The sequence below is a fragment of the Oncorhynchus clarkii genome, chromosome 1, assembly GCF_045791955.1.
Source record: "Oncorhynchus clarkii lewisi isolate Uvic-CL-2024 chromosome 1, UVic_Ocla_1.0, whole genome shotgun sequence".
Taxonomy (NCBI): domain Eukaryota; kingdom Metazoa; phylum Chordata; class Actinopteri; order Salmoniformes; family Salmonidae; genus Oncorhynchus; species Oncorhynchus clarkii.
In genome coordinates this window covers 39,234,053-39,257,614 of record NC_092147.1, presented here as the reverse complement: position 1 = coordinate 39,257,614, position 23,562 = coordinate 39,234,053, and the positions used below count along the sequence as shown (strand labels likewise).

The window sequence follows — 23,562 nt, the reverse complement described above, 5'->3', positions numbered from 1 at the left end:
AACTCTGTGTTGTTGTATGTGTCGAACTGCTTTGCTTTATCTTGGCCAGGTCGCAATTGTAAATGAGAACTTGTTCTCAACTTGCCTACCTGGTTAAATAAAGGTGAAATAAATCAAATGAAAGTTGTCATTCTATTGACATAAGACAGTCCTGTGTCAGTTTATAAAGTGTAAATAAAGAATTTAAAGAACTCAAGTACACCAATTCATATACACTCGAATCCTAACGGGCACACCACGTCATTTCAACATGGAAATGTTGGTAATATTTGGTTGAGACGTTGATCAATGAGATTTCAACCTTTATTCACCCACTCAAAAAGACAGTCGGAAGTTCGTTGAATTCCCAATGTGTTATCACCATGCTTTCACAATAGAAGTCCAATGGAAAAAAATTCTGCTTTTTGGTTTAGATGTCATCTAAATGTCTTATCATTGTGCTTTCAACCATTTAAAAGCACAACAAAGTTAAAATGGCAATACAATGTCAGATACAGTACATGTATTTATTGTTGAACCCTGGGTTGAATTGAAACAATAGCTGTTGATGACTTTGCAAATGCTATACAGACCTAAATAATATAATTGATGATACAGTATATAACTAATAGAGTATGGTTACATTTCATTTGCTCTGTTAAACCTACCCTTTGGAATGAATTTGATAAGAGCAGTGACTCTATTTAGTTATTATCTCTCAATAATTATTCTCACAATAGCACATTGGTAGTAGTCTGTGACAAATATCATAGCTGGGCTTGGTTAAAACCCTGGATGGGAGACAAAATGGATAGCTGTAGATCAGTGGTCGCTAACCGGTCGATCGCGATCTTCAAGGCATTCCTAGTCGATCACCAAATATTTCTGTAGAAATTTTTTAAAATCGTGTTGCGCTGTTGCAGGTAGGTGCACTTGATTCAAAAGTCCTGCGCAACGGGTAAGCAAAGTATTCCCATGAGACAAACTCTGCCTACTCGGCGGACCGGCAAATCTGTGACTAAATTAAGTGCATCTACTGCGCTGCCCAATCGGATAGCTCAAATCACCGTGGCTACAGAGCTTCCATGACCCTGGCCATAGCCAAGTTTAATAGGCTACCAGCCAACGTAAGATTTAATAACTTTTAAAACCATGACCACAGAGAGACTGTCAACGAATACAGCAAAGAGCTGCTGTTTTTACGAGTGAGTTCATGTTTAAGTTTATATTCAGCACTGTCACTGTTTTTATTCAACACTATTACAAAACGCGCTTCTCCGTACTTCCGCTCGGGCTGCAACTGCAATGAATGAGTGGCCAAGTATCGATATCCCTGCGTTTAATTATTATTCGCAGCTCGTCATGACGATTTTAATATTAAGGAATATTTAACTTTCTCTGGTCACAGGAACAACATGAAGTTGTGCATGAGGCAGATGCGGTGCGACTCGAGTTTCGCCATCAGGTGGAAGACGGTGTCCCCTCTCTGGTCAGTTTCACCGGAGGAAAGGAAGGAGAGAGCAGGGACCGTGAGACGCGGTTGGGAAAAATTGTTTTGAACGGTCATCCAACTCGTAATTCCAAGTCAAACTCGGGCATCTTTCCAGAGCTCCGACCTTTCGACCTGAAGACCAGTGACGTTGTGATTAGACCTCGTTGACCATCAGATGCAGGTACCATCAGTCCAGTAAAATTAAAAAGCTAATTATTCAAATTTATGCTCCACAGTGCCTCACTAGTGCTAAACCAACTGATATATTTTGTTATCAAAGCTTGAGTTTTGAAATATAATATGGTCTGATTAACAATATTGGCAAGCCAATCATATAGCCAATATGCTGTGATGATGTTAGGCCTACTGCCCAAACCTCTTTCCTACAAAACTGTTTGTGTGAGGTTAATATAAAAAAATAATTCTGGGCAGTAGATCTCGGCTTGCTTTTTGATTGCGAAAGTGATTTTGACTGGTTGGTGACCACTGCTGTAGATAAATCAACTCTCCAGTAGAAGGTGCTGCCCAGTCTGTTGTTTTTTTCTGATAGAGGATATAACGTTGAAGATCTGATATTGTTTCAAAGGTACAAATTCAACATATTTTATACAAGGTTGGTCTATATTGACAATTGGTTACCGTGATGACATAATTCTGTGGTTGAAGTTTCACCACCAAAACAACAGTTTGTCAATGATGACCTTTTGAAAATCCAATGTATTTTCAACATAGATTCCACATCACAATACGTTGACAAATAACGTTGAAACAATGTTGATTCGACCAGTATTTTATATACCAGAAACACAAGTACAATTGTATTTGAACCCAAGTCTGTAGTGGTGATGTTTTAAATTTGGAATCTTCCATAGAGGTTCCACACTGCCTGAAAACTGTTGGAATAGCAATAAATATCAGTAGGCGAAACTTCAACTAAATATTCAAAGAGTCTTCCAAACATTGTTATTTTGGACAACTAAACGGTTAACAAACAATTTATCTTGGAACCTTTATAGAAAATGTCAGATTACCATACATATTAGGGCAGCACTTCTGTGGAAACAAGCTGTTCAGCGCCAACTGTTTCAGTCAGGCACATACAAGCACACACGCACACAAACACAGAGGCCAGGCGATTGCTTTATGTACATAGCCCCTGCATCGCAACCCCGTTTATTTCTCCTGCTAAATCTGGAACATCAAACAACCACTATTAGCTATTGTGCACTGTCTGTTCCTGTGCTGTAAGTAACTGGGAAAATTACAAATGTTCTTGTAGATAAAGGCCCCATAGGCGCTGCAGGACACCAGGCTCCCCACTGAGATTCTGTTAAATAGAAGATCTAATGGATATCTGGCTGGGCTCTAATATGTTTTTATTGTTCTGTGTTCCAAGAAACTATGCTGACTTGATGTTGCTCTATTTCTTTTTGTTACTACCTTCATCTGTTTATTCATAGGCTGTATCTCCTTGTTCATTTTTATGTTATACTGCTGTAAATGACCTACTTACTTTAACTCCTGTTTTCAGGTGTGAGTCCCAAGGTAGCTTTTCCTGTGTAGTTACTCATCTACTCCCCCTGTATGAAAATTCTAAAGGTGCAGATAGTGGTTTTGATGGTTGTCGGGCTGAGTTAGTTTTCAAAGACTCCTTTGTCTCCTTTGTTCATGCCGGGGGAACTTGTTTGTATTGCATTATTCATACGTTATTCTCTGTGTGTTTTTAAAACACTGTGGTAATTTCAGAGACAACATCCTGGTAGAAAAACATCATAAACCTCTATGCTTGTGATGTAGGAAGGGTTCTCTCCGATGCAGAGAATGATGCAGATGGATCGTTTGGTTCATTCTGTCCTTCACGCTACAGCCCTCCCTCCCTCCCTCCCTCCCTCCCTCCCTCCCTCCCTCCCTCCCTCCCTCCCTCCTTCTTTATCTGGAACCATAAAATCCCGATAGAGGCGACCTCTTCGCCCCTCAGCCTTTATGTCATTACCGCTGACCAGCAGCCCGTCTTTATCTAGCCCCAATCTCCCAACCTCCCTCAGCGGCAGCCAGACAGCAGCCAGCAGCCAAACATACCATACAGCCAGAAAGACAGGAGTGAAGAGGTCGAGAGGAGGGAAGAAAAGAGGGGAGGGGGGTAGGAGAGGAGGGAAAGATAGAGAGGGGAGGGAGGGTAGGAGAGGAGGGAAAGATAGAGAGGGGAGGGGGTAGGAGAGGAGGGAAGAAAAGAGGGGAGGGGGGGTAGGAGAGGAGAGGAGGGAAAGATAGTGAGGGGAGGGAGGGTAGGAGAGGAGGGAAAGATAGAGAGGGGAGGGGGGTAGGAGAGGAGGGAAGAAGAGAGGGGAGGGGGGTAGGAGAGGAGGGATGAAAAGAGGGGAGGGGGGGTAGGAGAGGAGGGAAAGATAGAGAGGGGAGGGAGGGTAGGAGAGGAGGGAAAGATAGAGAGGGGAGGGAGGGGAGGAGAGGAGGGAAGAAAAGAGGGGAGGGGGGGTAGGAGAGGAGGGAAAGATAGAGAGGGGGGGGAGGGGAGGAGAGGAGGGAAAGATAGAGAGGGGAGGGAGGGTAGGAGAGGAGGGAAGAAAAGAGGGGAGGGGGGGTAGGAGAGGGGGGAAAGATAGAGAGGGGAGGGAGGGGAGGAGAGGAGGGAAAGATAGAGAGGGGAGGGAGGGTAGGAGAAGAGGGAAGAAAAGAGGGGAGGGAGGGTAGGAGAGGAGGGAAAGATAGAGAGGGGAGGGAGGGTAGGAGAGGAGGGAAAGATAGAGAGGGGAGGGAGGGGAGGAGAGGAGGGAAGAAAAGAGGGGAGGGAGGGTAGGAGAGGAGGGAAAGATAGAGAGGGGAGGGAGGGTAGGAGAGGAGGGAAAGATAGAGAGGGGAGGGAGGGGAGGAGAGGAGGGAAGAAAAGAGGGGAGGGAGGGGAGGAGAGGAGGGAAAGATAGAGAGGGGAGGGAGGGTAGGAGAGGAGGGAAAGATAGAGAGGGGAGGGGGGGTAGGAGAGGAGGGAAAGATAGAGAGGGGAGGGGAAGGAGCAAGAGAGGGAGGGGAGATTGGGGAGGAAAGGATGAGGAGTATGAGTAAGAGAGAGAGAGAGAGAGAGAGAGAGAGATTCAGAGTGTTTGTTAATCACATGTACAGGGATTGCAGGGTACAGTGAAAATCTTCAGCTCCGAGCTCCAACATGCAGGACTAGAATAATAGAAAATAATAGAAATGGTAATAAAAAACAACAATAGAAATAGCAGTGTATACATCATAACTGTAGCAGTGATTAATAAATACATGCCCATAGGGGTGGAGGCAGAGGAAAGACTGTTTAGGGGTTGGTGGGAATGACCATAGGGGGAGCATCATGACCATTGAGGGGGTACAAATTATAATAAAAAATTCATAGGGGGGAATGACCATAGGGTGAGTAGCGGGGGGGAGTGACCATAGGGGGGGGTAGCGGGGGGGAAGGACCATAGGGGGAGTAGCGGGGGGGAATGACCATAGGGTGAGTAGCGGGGGGAATGACCATAGGGGGAGTAGCGGGGGGGAATGACCATAGGGTGAGTAGTGCTGGGGAATGACCATAGGGGGAGTAGCGGTGGGGAATGACCATAGGGTGAGTAGCGGGGGGAATGACCATAGGGTGAGTAGCGGGGGGAGCAGGAAACTGACTAGTGGTGGCTATTCAGCAGCCTGATAGTCTGAGGGTAAAAACTATTTTCCAGTCTTCCAGTTTTTGCCATGATGCTCCTGTACTTCCTCTGAGTGATTGAAGCGGGGAGAACAGGGCTTGGCTCGGGTGGCTGGGGACCCTGATGATCTTCTTGGCCTTCCTGCGACACCTGGTGATGTAGGTGTCCTCTAGGCCAGGCAGTGTTCAACCAATGGTGTTTCGGGTGCACGTATTACCCTGTGAAGCGCCTTGCGGTCCATGGCGGTGGAGTTACGGTACCAGGCTATGATGCAGCCCGACTGTATGCTCTCGATGGTGCTACTGTAGAACACTGAGGGTCCTCGGGGACAGGACAGATTTCTTCAGCATCCTGAGGTTGAAGAGTCGCTGTCGCGTCTTCTTCACCACGGTGTCCGTGTGGTTAGACCATTTCAGCTTCTCTATGCCAAGGAATTTAAAGTTATTGACCGTGTCCCGTTGATGAGGATGGGGGTGTGTCCAGCCTGGTTCCTCCTGAAGTCCAGAGTCAGCTCCTTTGTTTCGCTAACGCTGTAAGAGAGGTTGGTTACCTGGCAGCACACAGTCAGAGTGCCTACCTCTTCCCTGTAGGCTGTCTCGTCGTTGTTAGTAATCAGGCCTCCAAACTTGATGATGGAGTTGGAACTGGCTGAGGCCACCCAGTCGTGGGTATACAGGGAGTACAGGAGGGGACTGAGGACGCACCCTTATGGAATCGCCATGTTGAGAATCAGTGTTTCGAGGAGGCCGTCAGGAAGTCCAGTACCCAGTTGCATAGGGAGGAGTTCAGACCCAGGGCTGTGAGCTTTGTAATGAGCTTATAGGGCACTATAGTATTGAAGGCCGAGCTGTAGTCGATGAACAGCATCCTCACATATGCATGGTGGTGGTGGTGGTGGTGGAAGAGGGTGGGAGAGACAAAACGGAAGAGGGAGTGAAGGGAATAGAGTCAGAGAAGAGAAGATGGAGAGAGATAAAAGGAGTGAGAGCAACAGGTAGCCATGGGCAGGGGAGAGAGGAAGAGAAAGACAGAGAAAGAGTAAAGGGAGAAAATGGGAAGTGAGCAAGAGTAAAGTAGAAGAGAGGGAACGAGAGAGAGAGGAGGAAGGGGAGAATTAGTGATGAGAGATATATATTAGAGAGAATGGGGGAGAGGTAGAGGAACAGAGGGTAGAAATTTGACAGAGGGAGAGAGCGAGAGAAATATAGGGAGAGAGAGAAATATAGGGAGAGTGGCAGATCAAATGAGAAAGGGAAAAAGAGAGAAAGAGAGAAAGAGAGGGAGAGAGAAAGGTATGAGCAGTAGGGAGAGAGAAGGAGAGTGGCAGATCAAATGAGAAAGGATAGACTGAGCGAGCAAGCGAGCGAGAGAGAGAGAGAGAGAAATGCAATGCTATTTCAAGGCCAGAACTTACTGATAATGTCACTCTACTTCAAAGTGCAAAGCGCTCCTGTCATGCTCCTGCAGTACTGCGCCTCTGGAGAATTCCCTCCTAGACCAGACGATACGAGGACGCCTGACAGCAGCGCGCGGCGCTCGCACATTCTATTTGACACGTTTCTAGGCTAGATTGTGATGAAAAGTAGGCTGCTTGGTTTCCTTGTTTAATTGTGTGTTCATCGACCCACAGTTGCTGACCAGAAGCAACGGAGGACACCTGTAGATGCCGAATGAGTCCAATCAATCTAAGGACATCATTAAGGTAATATAGTCAATAAGTACACTGAGTGTACAAAACATTAGGAACACATTTGAAGTTGATTCATACACTGATTGTACAAAATGTTAGGAACACCTTCCTAATATTGAGTTGCACCCCCTTTTTCCCTCAGAACAGCCTGGACTCTACAAGGTGTCGAAAGCGTTCCACAGGGATGCTGGCTCATTTTGACTCCAATGCTTCCCACAGTTGTGTCAAGTTGGCTGGATGTCCTTTGGGTGGTGGACCATTCTTGATACACAAGGGAAACTTTTGAGCGTGAAAAACCCAGCAGCTTTGCAGTTCTTGACACACATACCAATACGCCTGGCACCTACTACCATACCCTGTTCAAAGGCACTTAAATATTTTGTCTTGTCCATTCACCCTCTGAATGGCACACACACAATCCTTGTCTCAATTGTCTCAAGGCTTAAAATAACTTCTTTAATTTGTCTCCTCCCCTTCATCTACACTGATTGAAGTGGATTTAACAAGTGACATCAATAAGGGATCATCACTTTTACCTGTATTCACCTGGTCATGGAAAGAGCAGGTGTTCATATGGTTTTGTACATAGCATGTACAGAGCTTTTGTATTAGAATGTCACTGAACTAAACACAGACTACCAAAAATAACAGCCGAGTATGATGCATGTCAGTGTGCCCATGTCACAATTTTGACAGTTTAATTTGACAAACACATTTCCTTGCATTTTCAACGGTCCTATTACGTGGTTCATGTGGCACACATGTTCTGCTGAAGTCGTGTGCATCATTTTGACACGGGATATGATTCATGTTTTGGTGTGGAAGACTTCTTATTAACCTTTGGATGCACCTACACATAGAGAACAAACTACTTGGCATCCTGACTTTGCAGGCTTTTGATGACATAATGGGCAAAATAATTGGATGGTATTGCAATATAAATTCACCACATAAAATGTAGACTTGCGATTGACCAATGAACCAACGTGTCCAAATGAGCAGATGGGATAGGCTAGAGCTTCTTATTGTGTTTTGAATGGACCACTTGCAAAGTGAAGGAGGCATGCTGAGTGGAGCACTGGACCTACTGAGAATCCCACTGGATGAATGTAACAGTCCACATACAACAGGGACACATACGCAAACAATGGAATGCAATCCATCTAAACACACTGACCTTCCTGACTCTATCACGGTAAAGTCATCACATTCTCCTCTGGGACACAACAATGGTGTGCGAGAGAACCACAGCCTCTTTATAACACTCAGAAGCATGTCTATTGTATTCCCCAGAAGCTGTCTCTTTGAGCTCTGAGGTCCTTGAATGAGAAAATAACCTCTCACTTTTCTTCTTGTCTGTCTACCTTCCCTCCCACCATCTATCATCCGTCTCTTTTCTCGTTCCCTCGACACTCTCAGGTTGCTGGGTCATTCCGTGGATGACGTGAGGAGGACGGAGACCCCCCCCCCCCTCCCCTCCACCCAGCCCCACCCCTGTGTCTCTATCTGCCGCTGTGTCCTATGGCTTTTTATTCCTATATGATGTCAGATTGGGCTTATGTAGGGATAGAAGCCACTTAACACACGGTGAAAGAGCTTCATGAAGGCAGCACGAGGAGAAAGAAAAAATGGAAGTGTTCCAGTCCTAGTTGGCCTGCTTTACAATGTCCCATATGCCTGGTACATATGGTTTGATGAATGTTTCCTGCTTCTGGTTTCATGTTCCCTGTAGTAAGGCTACATTTGTGCTCTTCCTTCAGATAATGAGTTAGCAGCTCATTGAAGTGTTCAGAGAAGAGTGAGTCAGAGGCTGTTATGGTTGTCGGTGCACCTCTTTTTGCTTCCAGGCACAAACGGCCTTCACCGTTTTTCAATTTATGATGCTGTGGTGACAGCGGGGGTCTGCAGGGATGGATGTTGGAACATTTGCAGAAGATGCCATAAACAAAAGGAAGAAACAAGCACGGAGAAACCAATGCATATTTTTAATAACCAACTTTAAAAGAGGCACTAAGTGAACCACTTTACAATACAAGAGGCATTGCATTTCCATGTATTTTCTCTCTCTCTCTCTCTCTCTCTCTCTCTCTCTCTCTCTCTCTCTCTCTCTCTCTGATTCTGTTGCACATTATTAAAATAAAACTTTGACATTGAGCATTGCACCAGGAAATCTTCTACCTAAAATATAATACAATATAAGATACATATAAACAAGATAAAGCACCTTTTTTGTCTTAGTAAATACTATTCATAATTAAACAGTTGGAGGACAGACACGGAGGACTGAGTGTGTGTTTTGTGTGGTAATATCAGTGCATGGGAGGAGCTCCTAAAACAGGTCTCAGGACTGTGAATAGTCCTTGGATGCACCTGAGTTTGTACAGATGCAAGCTTTCCTAATTTTCTTTCCTAAGGATGTACAGATGAATACTTTGTTGGAGGAGGTTTTACACAGTCTTTTTTTTAAAACATTTTTTTAAAGAAACTACAGAGAACCAGCACAAACGGTTGGATGAATGCAACTGCTACAGATCTCATGTTCCCTTCAGTTAGAGGACATTGGCGTTCACATTACAATAAAGAATAACATAGCACCAATTAATGTTTATACAAAAGCTAATATGATGAATGTCAATGAAGTACAGTAAGGTAAAAATACAAAAAGAGTAATTTTTGGAGAAGCATTTACAAAAGGTGCACTGACATAGTCCAAGTCCGTTGGGATGACATTTGGTCCTGTTGCATTAAAAAAAGCAATATTCTCTATGAACACTTTTTGATTGTGAAACTGACATGCATTAGCTGTAAAACAAAACAAAAAAAGAGAAGAAAAATCTGTTTTATTTTCAAGTATTCTTTTTGTATTTTTTTAATGAAATATAGTCTCTGAAAAAGATAATGTTCAACCCAAGAATAGCAGGAATTAGTCAATGATTTGCCCTACTAGCATTTTCATTCTAGATTAATAAAATTATCTCTGCCATTATTCCTCACAAGAGAAGAAGACATAAAGTGACAACATAAGTATTTAGACAAACATTTCACAGAGAGCCATGCAATCTCATTCATGGTCATGAATTGTCTTGATCATCAATAACGTGAACAACTATTCAGTCTCTTTGTTTTCTATCCCACAGATCCTTCCCACAATCAGTTTATTGGTTCTGAAGTGTCCTTCCTCAAAGGAATCTTAAAACTGGTGAGCTTTTGGCCAAACAGCTGGCTCAGGAGGTTGTTCTGTGACTCTGCTGTCCTATAGGAGTGGCTCTCCATGGACCTCACCCCTGTCTTTGGCCTAGACTTATTCAAGGAATTGTTCATAGGAAGCGCTGACACTTTAGAAACTGGGTAATGAAGAGGCCGTCCAAGAGGCCCTTTTTTGGCTTTGTAATCCCCATTAATATGATGCACCATCTCTGCTTTCCTTGGCGTGCAGTTATCGAGGGAGCTTCTCTTTGCTTGAAGGCTTAGACTCCCTGATGTTTTGTGCTTGGAGACTATTTTGTTGCTGACCACATCTTCTTTCACTGAAGAGAGCACCGGGTATTCACTGGAGCCGTCTGATTTCCTGTGAACTGCCGGACTCTCGCACTTGCTGGGACGGAACTTATTTTTGGTCTTGACGTCGGCAGCAAGGTTCTCCCGTGTGGCAGACGAGGAGACCCTCTGTAAACTGTGAGGTGTCCTCATCTCTTTCCTCTTCTTCTGTTCTCTTCTCACAGAGTCTTTGTCCTCATTGGATGCCGGGCCCTGGGAAGTGATCTTAGTGTGGTGGACTGGTGTTGACTCCATGGCCCTGGGGCTATTGTTGGAGCTGTGTTTAGTGTTTTCACTGGGCTTGGGTGTGGAGGTTTTGTCATTCTGCTTGTTGTCATGGCTGTGACGGCTGGTTGTCTGTTGCCCCAGCTCACCCTCCCTCATTTGGTCCATCACAACGGTAGATGATTTATGCTTTGTAGGAGGACGGTGGATATCATGTGTATCGGGTGTCATTGAGCTGTTGATCAGGTTTTCGCGGAAACTAACATACAACTCCTCATCCGATGCCGTGGAATCTGTCCTCTGTGTCTTCTTTTCAACTTCTGCTGTGGTAGTCTGTATGCTGCTCTCAGGAGTGCTCTGCTTAGCATTGGCAAAGCACTCCTTTTCCTTTTCAGCTATACTGCTCTCAAGTGGATCATGCTCTTCTTTCACATCACATGGCTCTGTGAATGATTTGCCATCGGCCTCACCAATGTCTCTAACAGGCAGCTTAGGTGAAGGACTGGGATCAATGTCCTCTGTTTTGGGTGTAGCAGTTGAGAGACCTTCCGAGCCCAGGTGAAACGTACAATGCTCCAGCTCTACCAGCATGTCAGAGTATTCCTCAGCCATGTCCTCCGTCTTCACACTGGCATAATTGTCAGTATGATATTCACCTGCACTGGTCTGTGTAGAGTCCTCTGTTGTGTGTACAGAGAGTTTCAGAACTGGCATCTCAGCACTCTTATGTAAGTGCAGTGAGGCTATGCTGGCGATGCCACTGTCAGAGCTGTTCTCTTGTAGAATGTCAGTAAGGATTTTTCTCTTTTTGTTCGCTGGCAATTCACACTCATCGTTCTCTTTGGAGGGAGATGTCTTGATAGGCCTGAGAACACCTCTAAACTTGAAGATCTTATTCCCTCCTGACAAGTGCTTTTCCATGTGTCGGTCAAACTGCTCTTTCTTAGAGAAGGTGTAGTTACAGGTGCTGCAGATGAAAGATTTCTTGATCACATGCATGACATCTGCACACAGCTCACAGGTGTAGAGGGTGGTATGCTTTGAGTCAAGCTCATCCACCTCCTCATGCTCATTCTTCAGATGATATTTTAGTTCCTGTGGCTCCTGGTAGGTTACTGGGCATTTGTGGCACAGAAAAATCTTATTTAAGTTGTGCACAACCAGATGCCTCTGAAGCTTGAAGGGTTTGGGGAACTGCTTGCCACAGTGGTGGCAGTCTCTCGAGGGGTCTTTACAGTTGGGGTGCATCTCCACATTCTTTGGCACTGGCTCTGTATTGTGCAGAACCTCAACTGGTGTCAGCGTGCTCGGTTTCCCCACTTTTTCACTGTTCCCTTTAGGCTTGACAACTTTGGGCTGAGCTACCTCTGTAGTTTTCACCTGCTCTGTGTTTTCTACTACGGCTAGTTTCTCCTTGTTGGAGACCTTACTGGTCTCTCTGCTGGCCTTGCTGGGGCGGCGCTGCATGATGGAGGTGATGAAGTTCTTCACGGCTGACTCCTGCATGCCAGAGCCCGGCAGACTCCCCAGGATAGCGCTGTGTGACTGGCCCTTGCGGGCAAACTGCGTGGCATGTTCCCGTAAGTGCTCATTGTACATCCACACGTCTGATATCTCCTTCAGGCACATCCCACAGGTCCAGATGCCGGCCTTGTTCTTGGCGTGTTTCTCCCTCAGGTGGTCCCTCAGCTGCTCCCGGGAGCTGAACTTGCGCTGGACGCACATGTAGCAGGTGGGAGGTGGAGAGGGGTTGTGGGATAACTTGTGGAAGTTGAGCTCCCCCAGGGTAAGGAACCAGGTGAAGCACACCTTGCACTTGTACTGTTTGTCCTTGATCTTCACGCTGCCCTCTTGTCGTTTCCTTCCCCTGTGTTCTGTGAGCTTCTTGGCCTTTGCAGTGTCTCTGGTCTCCGCATAATCAGTGGCAATGGGTCTTTCTAATGGGATGTCCTTGTTGGAGTCAAATAATTGAATTTCTGGTAGCTGGAATGTGGTATTGAGGTTTGGGATGTCAATGCTGTGGAAAGGAGACACGTTGTCTGTAGCACATGGCTCTCCAGGATAAGGTGCAGAAGAGGCTATAATAGGAAGTGGACATGGTGGGGTTGGGGCTTCTGCTTTAAAGGAAGTTTGGTCAGAGGAGATCACAGTATCTGTAACAGAGTCGTTGGAGGCACTCCATGCCAATGATGCTTTGTCGATAGTGCTCTCAGGTTGGCATAGGAAGTCACTGCCATGGTCCACACCATTCTCATGATTGTCTTTGTGGTCTGTTGTGTCTCCTTTCATGCTACATACTTTTTTGGAATCACTCTTTAATGTGCTATTATGACACATGTTCAACATGATAGCATCGTCAATGGATATTGTTTCATATTCACAAGGGTCATTTTGATTGTTGACAAATGTTTGGTGTATCTGATTTTCTGTATAGTCATCTTTCTTTTCGAGATATAGGTCAGGAGGAGGATGGTCTTGAACTAACGGTGAATCGGTTGATAGTTTCTGCTTCTTGTTCTTCTTACCATAAACCTTTGCAAATTTTTTCCTTTTCAGTTCCTCATTTCTAGTGGGGAATAACTGGGAGAATGTGCTTTCATCATCAAGAAAAGCATTCAAATCAGCACTTAATCTAGGAGGGCTTGCAAGAGAAGATTTAAAACAGGAGAGATTATCCACCTCATCTGTCGGGCCACTGTTTTTCTCACATTCAATCTTTACTGCAACCTCTCCCAGTATCTCTTTGGCATTACTCTCATCTTTAGTTTGTTGCTCACATGCCTCTTTTGTGTCTTGCAAATTCTCTCTAGACATTTCATACTCTCTACTAATGTCCTTACTTACAGATACTCCCATACTAACTTCCGCTACTCCATTGATGATCTCTGGCAGATTTGTGCTTTTCACCTCTTCTGTATCATTGTTGCTTTGAGTCAAGACCATAGCCAGATTTGTAAGCTCCATTGGAGACATTGGCATCTGTTCAATGCCATTGTTACTTGTTACAGTAAACGGGACTTCCTCCTGCTCTGTAACTTTGTGGTTAACAAGATAATTGATTATGTCTTGTTTCTCTGGTGACTTGCAGCATCCTTGCTTTACCTGGGTTTGGAATTCAGGAGTAATAGCCTGTAATATGTCTGTTTTCAATATATTGAGAAGCTCGTCAGAGAATGGGTCAGGCTTCACATTCACTTCCTTGTTTCTGTTCTTCCGTGTTTTGTAGATTTTCTTTGCTTTTGTAAACTGAGGAGGCATTTGCTGGACTATGTCATCAGCTGGCACTGCCATATTTGTTTCACTTGCGATGTTCTCCAGGATAACATTTGTTTCTCCTTGTTTGGTTACGAAGGAGCTATTACTTGTCACAGGACAGTGATTCTCAGAAACCTCATTCCTTTCTGTTTGCAAACAGGTGTGTGGAACCAGGAGCTCTAGATCCTCTTTATTTCCTGTTTCTATAGACTGGGATGTTTGGTAACTGTGTAGACTCCCTTGATGATTTGCATTTTCCAAAATTGGGCTTCTTTCAGTCCTGATCAAATGTTTCATGGCCTTGTGTCTCTTCAATCCTGGCACTGTCCGGAAACACATTGAGCATATCTCACACAGATGTATCTTTTTCTGGGTGGTTTCTTCCTCTTGCTGGTGGGTTACTGAGCACTGACCTTCCTCAACTGTTAGTGATTCTGTTTGGTCTGATGGTAATGGGGTTGGCTCATTCTCACAGATGATCAGTGGTTTGGGCGTATGCTGATTATCTGAGATGTCCTTTATAAAAGCAAGGGTGTTCAGCTCACTAGGGACCTTATACATATCCAGGGCCTCTGGATCCACTCTCTTCAGCAAGTCAACATGTAAGTCCATATAATCAATCGTTTGAAGGGGAGCCGGGCAAATGTCCAAATCGCCAGTGGACGGAGCAGTGCTCTGAGAAGGAAGACCCAGTAAAATGGATGGACATTTTATGTCATTTTGGATGTTGCTCTTGTTCAAAGATTCATCTGGTGGACTTAGCTTGGCTGTATGGTCTGGACTCATAGGTACCTCTGTCTCTATGTCACACAGTCTTTTGTCCGATGTCAATGTCGTGTCATCACTGCGATCACAAGGTTCACAGTCGTCCTTGGTGCTCTGCTTGATGGCTGGTTCCTCCTCATCCACATTGGCTGGGGAGATAGGAGTGTAATCGAACTGACTCAGTTGTGGAGGCTCATCTGGAATGTAATTGTAGTTTAGTGGGCTTAATTTGAAATCATACAGTGATACAGAGACTCTCTTCGTAAGGGCCTCCATTGCCTCAGATTCCTCTGTTGCAATGGTCAAGGGTAGAGGGGAAGGAATGCAAGCGTCAGTGCTACATATTTTACTATCTGTGATTCCCAAGTCCAGTTGAGGAGGACTTACTAAAGAGTACTCCATCTCAGCTCTTCTGGTCAATGAGTCATCAATATGCAGTGCTTCTTTGGCATTTATGTCGTCACACTTTTCCTCCTTGGGAGATTGGATTGAGGCTGGGATAGTATCTATATTATTGTATGTGATTGGCTGTGGATGTTCTTGTTCTTGTGTGTTAGAGTTGTCCACAGGTGTGTGTGGAGAAGCTGGTAGAACAGGACTGGATGGAGGAGCATCCTCTGGAATAATATCCAGCCTTTCGTCCATCTGCAAATCCTCTTTGCATGGTGAGTGCTGGGGAGATGCCATGAGATGTAAGGGCACTTGCTCCTGGATGTTTTCAACTTCTGGAATCGTTTCTCTTTGTCTATGGTTAGCCTCACATTCAGGTTCCATTTCTGTTTCTTTGTCCTCAGGTCTATGTTCCATGTGTGCATCACTGTCAAGGTCACTGTCACACTCAGCAATGACCAACATGGTGCTTTCATCATCTGAGTCAATGTTGGAAAAGGGTGATGTGTGGTTAGCATGTTCTGTATTGGTTTCCATCAACAGTGGACTGCAAGGCTTAACTGCGACAGTCTCCATGAAGACATGGGTTGATTGATTGGTAATATCATTCACGGGGGGGCTACACCTCAGAGAAACTGTATGACTTATCACTTTGTTCTGTATTGTACTTTTGGATTCAATGTTGTCTTCCTTCATTACACATGTTGAACTGTCCTCCGTCTGTTCATTTGCAGATGGTGAGGGACATACACTCTTACAGTTACTTTGGACGTATATGGATTGTTCCTCAGATGCATTTTCTACCTCTTCAGGCTTATTATCCAAGTTGACATCCATTTCCTGGTCTGCTAGGTTGGACCCATTCGAGGGCTGGCTCACAGACTTAGCATTGAGACTGATGTCCTCCACTGGCTCCTGATGCTCATCAATGGAAGTATCTAGAAGTTCTGTATGCTCAACAATGGTGCTATCTAGAAGCTCTGTGTGCACATCAATGGTAGTATCTAGAAGCTCTGTATGTTCATCAATGGAAGTATCTAGAAGCTCTGTGTGCTCGTCAATGGAAGTATTTAGAAGCCCTGGATGCTTGTCAATGGTAGTATCTAGAAGCTCTGAATGCTCCTCAACGGTAGTATCTAGAAGCTCTGTATGCTCATCAATGGAAGTATCTAAAAGCTTTGTATGCTCATCAACGGTAGTATCTAGAAGCTCTGTATGCTCATCAATGGAAGTCTTTAGAAGCTCTGTATGCTCATCAATGGTAGTATCTAGAGGCTCTGTATGATCAGGGAGGGCACTTTTGGCTTCAAGGATTTCATTCCCATAGTCCTCTAGCTTCTGGTTCTCACAGGTCTCCTCAGCCATTGGTTGATTATCCATTTCGGTGTTTGAGCAATAATCAGTTTCTATAACACTATTGTCTTCAGTGACATTGCTCATGATTGGGATGTCTTTGAATTCTGACCCACTGTCGTTGTTAGGTAGAGACTCAGTTGGCTGGAGTGAAACAATCTCTTTTATTACATCAGATGGGAGCTCTGTTTTTTTAGAGAGTGGAGGCTGTGACCTGAAGTGTGTGGATTTAATATTCACGTCATCAAGAATCACCATTTCATTATGATCTCTGCTTTCAGCTGCATTAGCAGATGGAGTTTGGCTTTCACTGTGTAAGTGTGCTGGGCTCTTACATGAGGTGAGGTTTGGCTCCTCCTCTTCAGGTGTTATGGGATCATTTTTGAAAATGGAATCTGATATCACTTCCAGGCTTTTCATCAGGTTTTCTGCATAGGTCTTACTCTCTAGAATCTCCTCAGATTTCTCTATGTCAGTTCTCTTGTCAACATCCATGTCTTCATCTCTGTGGTCCTCCTGTTTCAGTTGCTCTTTCACTTTCTCTGTATTTGAGGTTGTAGTTGTCATACTCTGTTCACGATCATCCTTCTTGCTAAATTGTTCAAGGACAATGGGTTCGTCATGTGTTGGAGTATGCTGTCCCTCCATCAACTCAAACTCAAATGGACTGGACCATGGTAGACTATGCTCAGCAAAGGACTCTGAATGTGGGTCAGATGGCATAATTGACACTGCCAGCGCCATGCTTTGCACAGGGCAGCCCATATCTAGACCAGTGTCTTCATTCTCAGATTCGTCGTCCAGACGCAGAGGGGAGAATTTGCTCATCTTCAGCTGCTTTGGGGACTCCTCAGTAAGCAGTGGTGGACTCAGCTTGGCTGTCTGGAGCTGATTTTCCAACTCGGTCACAATCCTCTTTATCTCTAGCTCATCTTCTGACGCACAGCTGTTGAGATTTGTACTGTAGTCTATTATTTTGTCTGGCAGAGACAAAGGAACATGATTGTAATCTGAAAGGAAAGGAGAAAGAAAGGATGATGCGCTAAACACCTCCTTTTTGTCATTGGTGGTATTTAAGGAGTTGAAACCTTCTTTGTGCAATGGAATGTCAGTGTAGAGGCCATTTTCAAATCCTGCCACTGAGAGGTCCCCGAACATTGACGATGTGTCAAATGAGAGAGGAGACTTCATAAGACTCTGGTCCTGCTCTAGGGGGTATGGGATCAGATCTGATGTATCTTTCTGTGTCAGAGGCTCCTGAAGTTCAATTGGAGACAGGCACACTTCGTCCATGAGTGCACTGCAAAGAGTTTTGGACTTGGGGACTAAGTCATTAGTGAAAGTCATTGGATCTTTCATTGGATAGACACTCTCATTCTGTTTGTCAAACATAGAAATGTCTGATAGCTTTGAATGCGGCTGTATAGATTGACATCCCACGCTATCCCGCCTTTTGTGTACAGATTTTTCCATTGAGATGGTTTCATCTTTTTTGAATTTATTATACGAATGTGCTTCCATGTTGTTCGTGGCAGGATGTGCTGATTGAAGCTGATGTGATTTGAGATCAGAACTAATAGACTGAAAATGTATTGATTCCCCTTTGGAGATCTTGACGGCTGTCCTCAGTGGTGTGTTTTTGTCTGAACTTGCTTTCGTTTCAGTTTCTCTGCTAAATGAGTTGTCCTTCTCCCTTGAGGACACGTCTGTGCTTCTGCATTTCTCAAGGGTTTTCACTGCACTCCCCACCTTTAGTAGCCCTGATACTGGATCAACATCTTCAATGTTCGAGTTAGTGATACTTAAGGCCATTGACGTGTCTTTATTAGTAGAGACGAAAGTCTTATCAGCGCTATACCTCTGAGTAGATTTGGTGAATGTCAGTGCTAGTTGTGTGCTAGACTCTTTGGATAACTTCTGTGGAGATCGCTCGTAGGTTCTCTGCTCGGAAGAGTCTTTCCTCCTGATCTCCACCCTTTTCTCACAGTCTGAGTCTGTGCGGTCAGTGCTTTTGGGGCTGTTGATGCCATCGCTGGAGATACTCACAGACGTGCTGACTTCACTGCTAGTGGATGACCTGCTGCCTCTCCTCCGAAGTCTCTGGTGAGAGCCAGGTTTCTCTAGAGACAAGGAGACATCTTCAGCTTTCTTCACCTCAAAGCACTCTTTTGACTCGTGCCTCCATGCTGCACTGTCCCTGTCACTCCTAGCCCTCCATTTGCACTCCTTTGTGTAGGTGTACTTGCAGCGGCTGCTTTGGCTCAGGCGACCTTGGCTTGCTATCTTCACAGGCTCAGACTCGTCATCTGAGTCTGAGACATAGTCGTACTCCCCAAATGTAGGGTTTGGCACTGTGGGCGTCAATCTCTCCATCACCAGTGAGAATTGGAGGTTTTTGGTGCCTTTTACATGGAGCTTGTGTAACTTGTTTTTCTGTTGAACTATTTTGTGGATGAGTTCTTTGCTCCAGGTACCGGCACCGGTCCTTTTCCTTTTATTCTCCCTTGCTGTAATCTTTGGGGTTGGGGAACTCCTGTTTGCCGAGGAGACTTGGGAAGAGGTTGAGCCACTCAACACAGAGCTATCCCGGAGGCTTCGAACTCCACAACGTTCTGAAAATGTGCTGGATAAGAGGAACCTTGGAGTGTTAGTGTTTTCCTTTTCACTCTTGCACAGCTTTCTTATATCTTTCACTTTATTTTCTTGCTCCCTCGGTTTCTCCCCTGAGGCGATCCTTGAATTTATATGAGAGAGTTCTTTTTTGATGTTGATTTTCTCATCCTGCTCAAAATTCAGAGTGGTCTTCTCAAGTTTGCTTACTGTGTGGTTGTTTTCTGTCTGAAGGCTCGCTTTGTCTGAGTCATAAAGATATTTTCCTTGTGTCAGAGACCTATCATTTTCAGTAGATTGTTTGATTTTGCCCTCAAAGACCATTGAGTCTTTGGTTTTCAGAGTCTGCCTGTTTGACGATACTTTGACAATGGCGGGATCATCATCTGTGAATGCATCAATGAAGCTGCTGTCAATCTCTGCATTGTCTGACTGATAGCCCAGTCCATTTAGAGCCTCAGTGATTAGGCTATCTAATTTTGCATCCTCCATCTCCAAGTCAGGAAGAGCGACAGGAAGGTTACCTGCCCCAGTGAACAGGTTAAGTTTCATGGGGTCATCCTTAGAATCTCCTTTTGTTTCGCTGTCAGACATCAGCTCTCCATTCTTATTGAGCCCCAGCAGAGACAGGTGAAGGTCAGTTGGACACCTTGGCATGGAGACACGTTGACATAAACTGGTCCCAGAGGATGGATCTTTTGTCATGTCATTGTGAAACTGTGTTGAACTTCCTGGAGTTGTTCTGGTGTCATCCACTTTCTGTGAAAACGCATGCTGTCCACAGTATTGCTTATGGCCAAGGAATGAGGCCAGGTTAGTGAAGTTCTGATCACACTGCTTGCACGTGAGAAGCACATCCAGTTGGTCAAGGTTTGCCGTGGCTAATGACGTGGCTAACAGTTGATGTGCAGAGTATGGTGGTGGAGGTGGGTGGTGCTCCACCCCAAAGCCCTCCATATAGCCCTTGTTGCCTTCTATACTAGGCTTTTGATGTTCGTTATTCTGCAGGTAGTTCATCATGTCATCTTTTTCCCTCTCTGGGGCGAAAGGCAGATTACGGGAGGCGTCTGAGTGGAAATGGTGAGAGTTAGTGCTGAGGCGATCTGTGGGTCCTTGTGCCTTCAGTTGGTGTTGGTGATAAAATGGAGGGGGATGCCCAGTCTTTGATATCTGACTGTCCTCAGAGAGGTTGACAGGGCTTGTTGAGGCTGGGGAGAGTGAGGAACATGTGCTGCTAGAGGCTGGGTTATGGATTGGGGAGGGCGAGGGAGAGTCATATGGTGACACCATCATAAGTCCCATTGGTGGGACCTGCAATGGTGGATATCCATATGTACTTGATGATGCCCCAGGTACTGATTGATTCATTCCAAAATATATGGGCTTATTCTTGGACTCACAGACCTTTGCGTGACTTGTCTCAACTTTAAAATGTGGTATTGTACTGCAGCCCTGTTTGACACTCTCTTGCCTTGGGTTTGATAGACCTTCACTAGGTCTATTGTTTTGGAAGGAGCTGGGGCTTTTCAGTGAGCCATTCTTATGTGATTTAGTGTCATCAGGCCAGTCAGAGGGTGCTACCATAAAAGTGAGCTTTTGGTTGCTTTGTTGCCTAGACAACTCTATCCTGTTTTGGTTTGGCATGACAGAAGTTAGGCGTATCTGCTGCCATGGCATCCTACTGCTTTTGGATGTGTTTGGCCTTTGATCGACGGCTGGTTGGTTCTGGAACTTGTCATTCATATTAGGATAAGTCATAGTGTTTTGGTCTGCTGGTGAAAAGGTCTTATTCGGTCCCTCCCATGAGTGTGGTAACCTACTATGGGGCTTGGTGTTGACGCTTTTGTCAAAAGGCACAGAGCTCATGTGGATGCTATTGAGTGGAGGGCTGCTGTTGTAGGCTTTGTTTGAAAAGTGCATTTGGGAGTTTGGACCTTGTGCAATATTTCTGGCATGGTGTACACTGGCTTGAATGTGTGTTCTCTGGCTGGCAGCACTGTCTTTGGGGTGGCAACTCCTCTTGCTCCCTGAAGTGAGGGCTACATCCCGATTGTCTGCCTGGACGAAAGTGTCCGTGCTATCTGGCAGGGAACTCTTACCCTGATCTGACTGCTGGGAGATAGAGCCAGAGCGCTCACTACTAGCTGAGTCCTCACTCAGGCCCCTGGTGCAGTGCATAGAGGACGCGGCCCCTTGTGGTGCTTGCAGGTACTGTGGTGGCTGTGGAGGATGGGGGTAGGAAGACCTGTCCTGTCGCTGGTCACTGTTGAATTGAGTGTTATTCTGAACCCCCTCCTGACCCTCCCCAGATGTCTGAAAGGTAAAAGAGTTAAGAGTCACCTGGGCAGGAGTCAAAGAGGAGTCTATATAGTCCTGGGATTGGGGGTTCTGATCACAGGGAAAAGGGTCTGGGTTTGAGTCTTCCAATAAGAGGTATCCGTACTGAAATGGCAGAAAGCTGCCATTTGCCTTGTTCACCTCCGAGAGAACTGTGGATTTTTGTGAGGAAATCCCATAGTTAGAACCATTAAAAGTCCTCTCTGGAGACTGCCAGTCATTGGAGCCACTCAACTGAAAGTCTGGGAAGAGCAGCTGGCCGCTTGGCTGTGTGTTATTATTGTTCTCCATTGGGCCTGGTTGCTGCTGCTGCTGGGGTGGCTGCTGGTGGGTGGATGTCCCACCTGTGGTTCCCAGTGCCTGTGAGGTATAGCTTGGGGAGGTGAGATTGGAGGAGGTCTCCTGAAAGCAGCGGCTGTAGTTGAGCTCCTCCTGCTGCAGCTCGGCCTCTCGCTCTGGTATACTGGGCACGTGGAACCTGTAGCTGCCCGACACAGGGCCTCGACTGGCCTCCAGCTTCTTGGGTGGCGAGACCTTCTGCTGTGGGTAGGCGATGCCGATTGTAGGGTTAGAGCGTGGGTTGGTGATGCTGAGTCTGTATAGCTGCTGTGGGTTACCGCGCTCCGACTTCCCTGACCTCTTACCCTTGTCTCGGCTCCGGTTCTTTCCGCTGGGGGATTGGGGGCTGCCTTTGCCACTGGGCCACGTCCTGTTGCTGGCGAACTTAGGCTTGTTCTGCAGTGACTTGAAGTCTATTTTCCCCGCCTGCTGAGGTCGGATCACAGCCTCGCGCTGCTGAGTATAGTCTCTGTCCTTGTCTACAAACTTGGCCCCTCTGCTGATTGTCCTCTCCTCCACGTCCGAACTTGAGAAGTGCTCTGAAGACTCTTTTGTGGCTTTCTCACTGCTACTGTACTGCTCCAGTGCAGTACCCTCATCCTGCAGTTTGAACTCAGCATCCAGCTTTTTGACAGCGTACGTGTGCTGAGTCTCTCCTGCCATGGTGCAGGCGAGGCTTGCTGGGCAGGCCTGGTCCTCAGAGATGATATCTGTGAGGCAGAGGCATGATGAGTCTGGGAGTATGGATCAATACGCTGCTTCCATTGGCACAAACGGCAGGGATGGGAGGGCGGCTCTCTGCGCGATTATCTCTCCGCTCTCATCGTGGACCACCAATCTGTCAATTTACCGTCTGGGAGTTCTGCAGAGACAGAGAGGAGAAAGAGGGGGTCAGATTTCTGAAACATATTTTACATCATTTTGCTTTTGTTAAAGTTGCATTCCATTAAAAAAGCATGAGAATTGTCCTTCTAAATGCATTTCTATAAATTTATGTTGTTGGATAATAAAATGCTACCTCCAGAATAAATAAAATAATAATAATCAATCATTGACCAGCATTAATTAATTAATTAATTAATTCATTCATTCATTCATTCATGTGAACAGTTGCATAACTATTTGTAGAACAAAGAACAGTACAGGTACATAAGTCAGCAGGGCTATTAGCTTTACTAAACCTACTGAGCAGGATGAGAGGTGAGTGATTCAGTAAAAATCTATTTTCCAGCTGTTGCCAGGAGAGAGCAGTATTGCCACAGTTTTGCCTCAGTACTGCCACACAAGGCACAAAGACACATTGTACAGTATACAGGCACATTATAAACCCTTTTCAAGTTGTCCAGATACATCTGAAAACCACAACAGCAATTCAACTAATCACTCAGTGCACTGTCATGGTCAATAGATATAAAACTCATATAGCTATGAAATAGATCAATATACTTTTATTGGCAAGGCTTGCCTCTGTGCATACCGTAAGATAGTGTCTACTGAGTGGATCTGACTGGAATACTATCACAAAAGGTATGTCACACACAAAACATATTGCAAGAGCCGAAATGCATCTGGCCATGTTAGTGAAACATTGTACTCTTGTTCTGAGGAACACTGTGGGTTCTGAGGAAGGAGAGGATTCAATGCTGGACACACATTGCCAATGAGTGAATCATGTAAAAGCCCAAAAGAACAGCGACACAATGCTAGACTGTTTGGCCGGTTGAGGAGGGACGCAGGTTTAGCTCATGGAGCAATATCAGGGGATTAGTCAGTAGGCCTTTAGACAGTGAGGAGGGCAGGGGACGTTTGTTTCCTTTCCCTCAGGCATCCCAGACACTGCTTATATCCTGGTTTACTTTGGCCCTCCACTCCTTCGTTTGAGGTTAGACCAGAAGCAGCTCAAAGTTAGC

The 23,562-nt window shown here is 45.4% G+C and overlaps 1 protein-coding gene across 1 annotated transcript in view; it reads right to left on the bottom strand.

Annotated features, from left to right (window-relative positions):
* Positions 1 to 8,807: 8,807 nt before the first annotated feature.
* The window catches only part of LOC139406890 (zinc finger protein 469-like), a 112,391-nt gene continuing 97,636 nt past the window's right edge, over positions 8,808 to 23,562 (bottom strand). Inside the window, exon 2 of the mRNA XM_071150026.1 lies at positions 8,808 to 22,514. Coding sequence (XP_071006127.1) covers positions 9,992 to 22,315 — 12,324 coding nt within the window. The 5' untranslated portion in view covers positions 22,316 to 22,514 and the 3' untranslated portion in view covers positions 8,808 to 9,991. The remainder of the gene's footprint in view (positions 22,515 to 23,562) is intronic.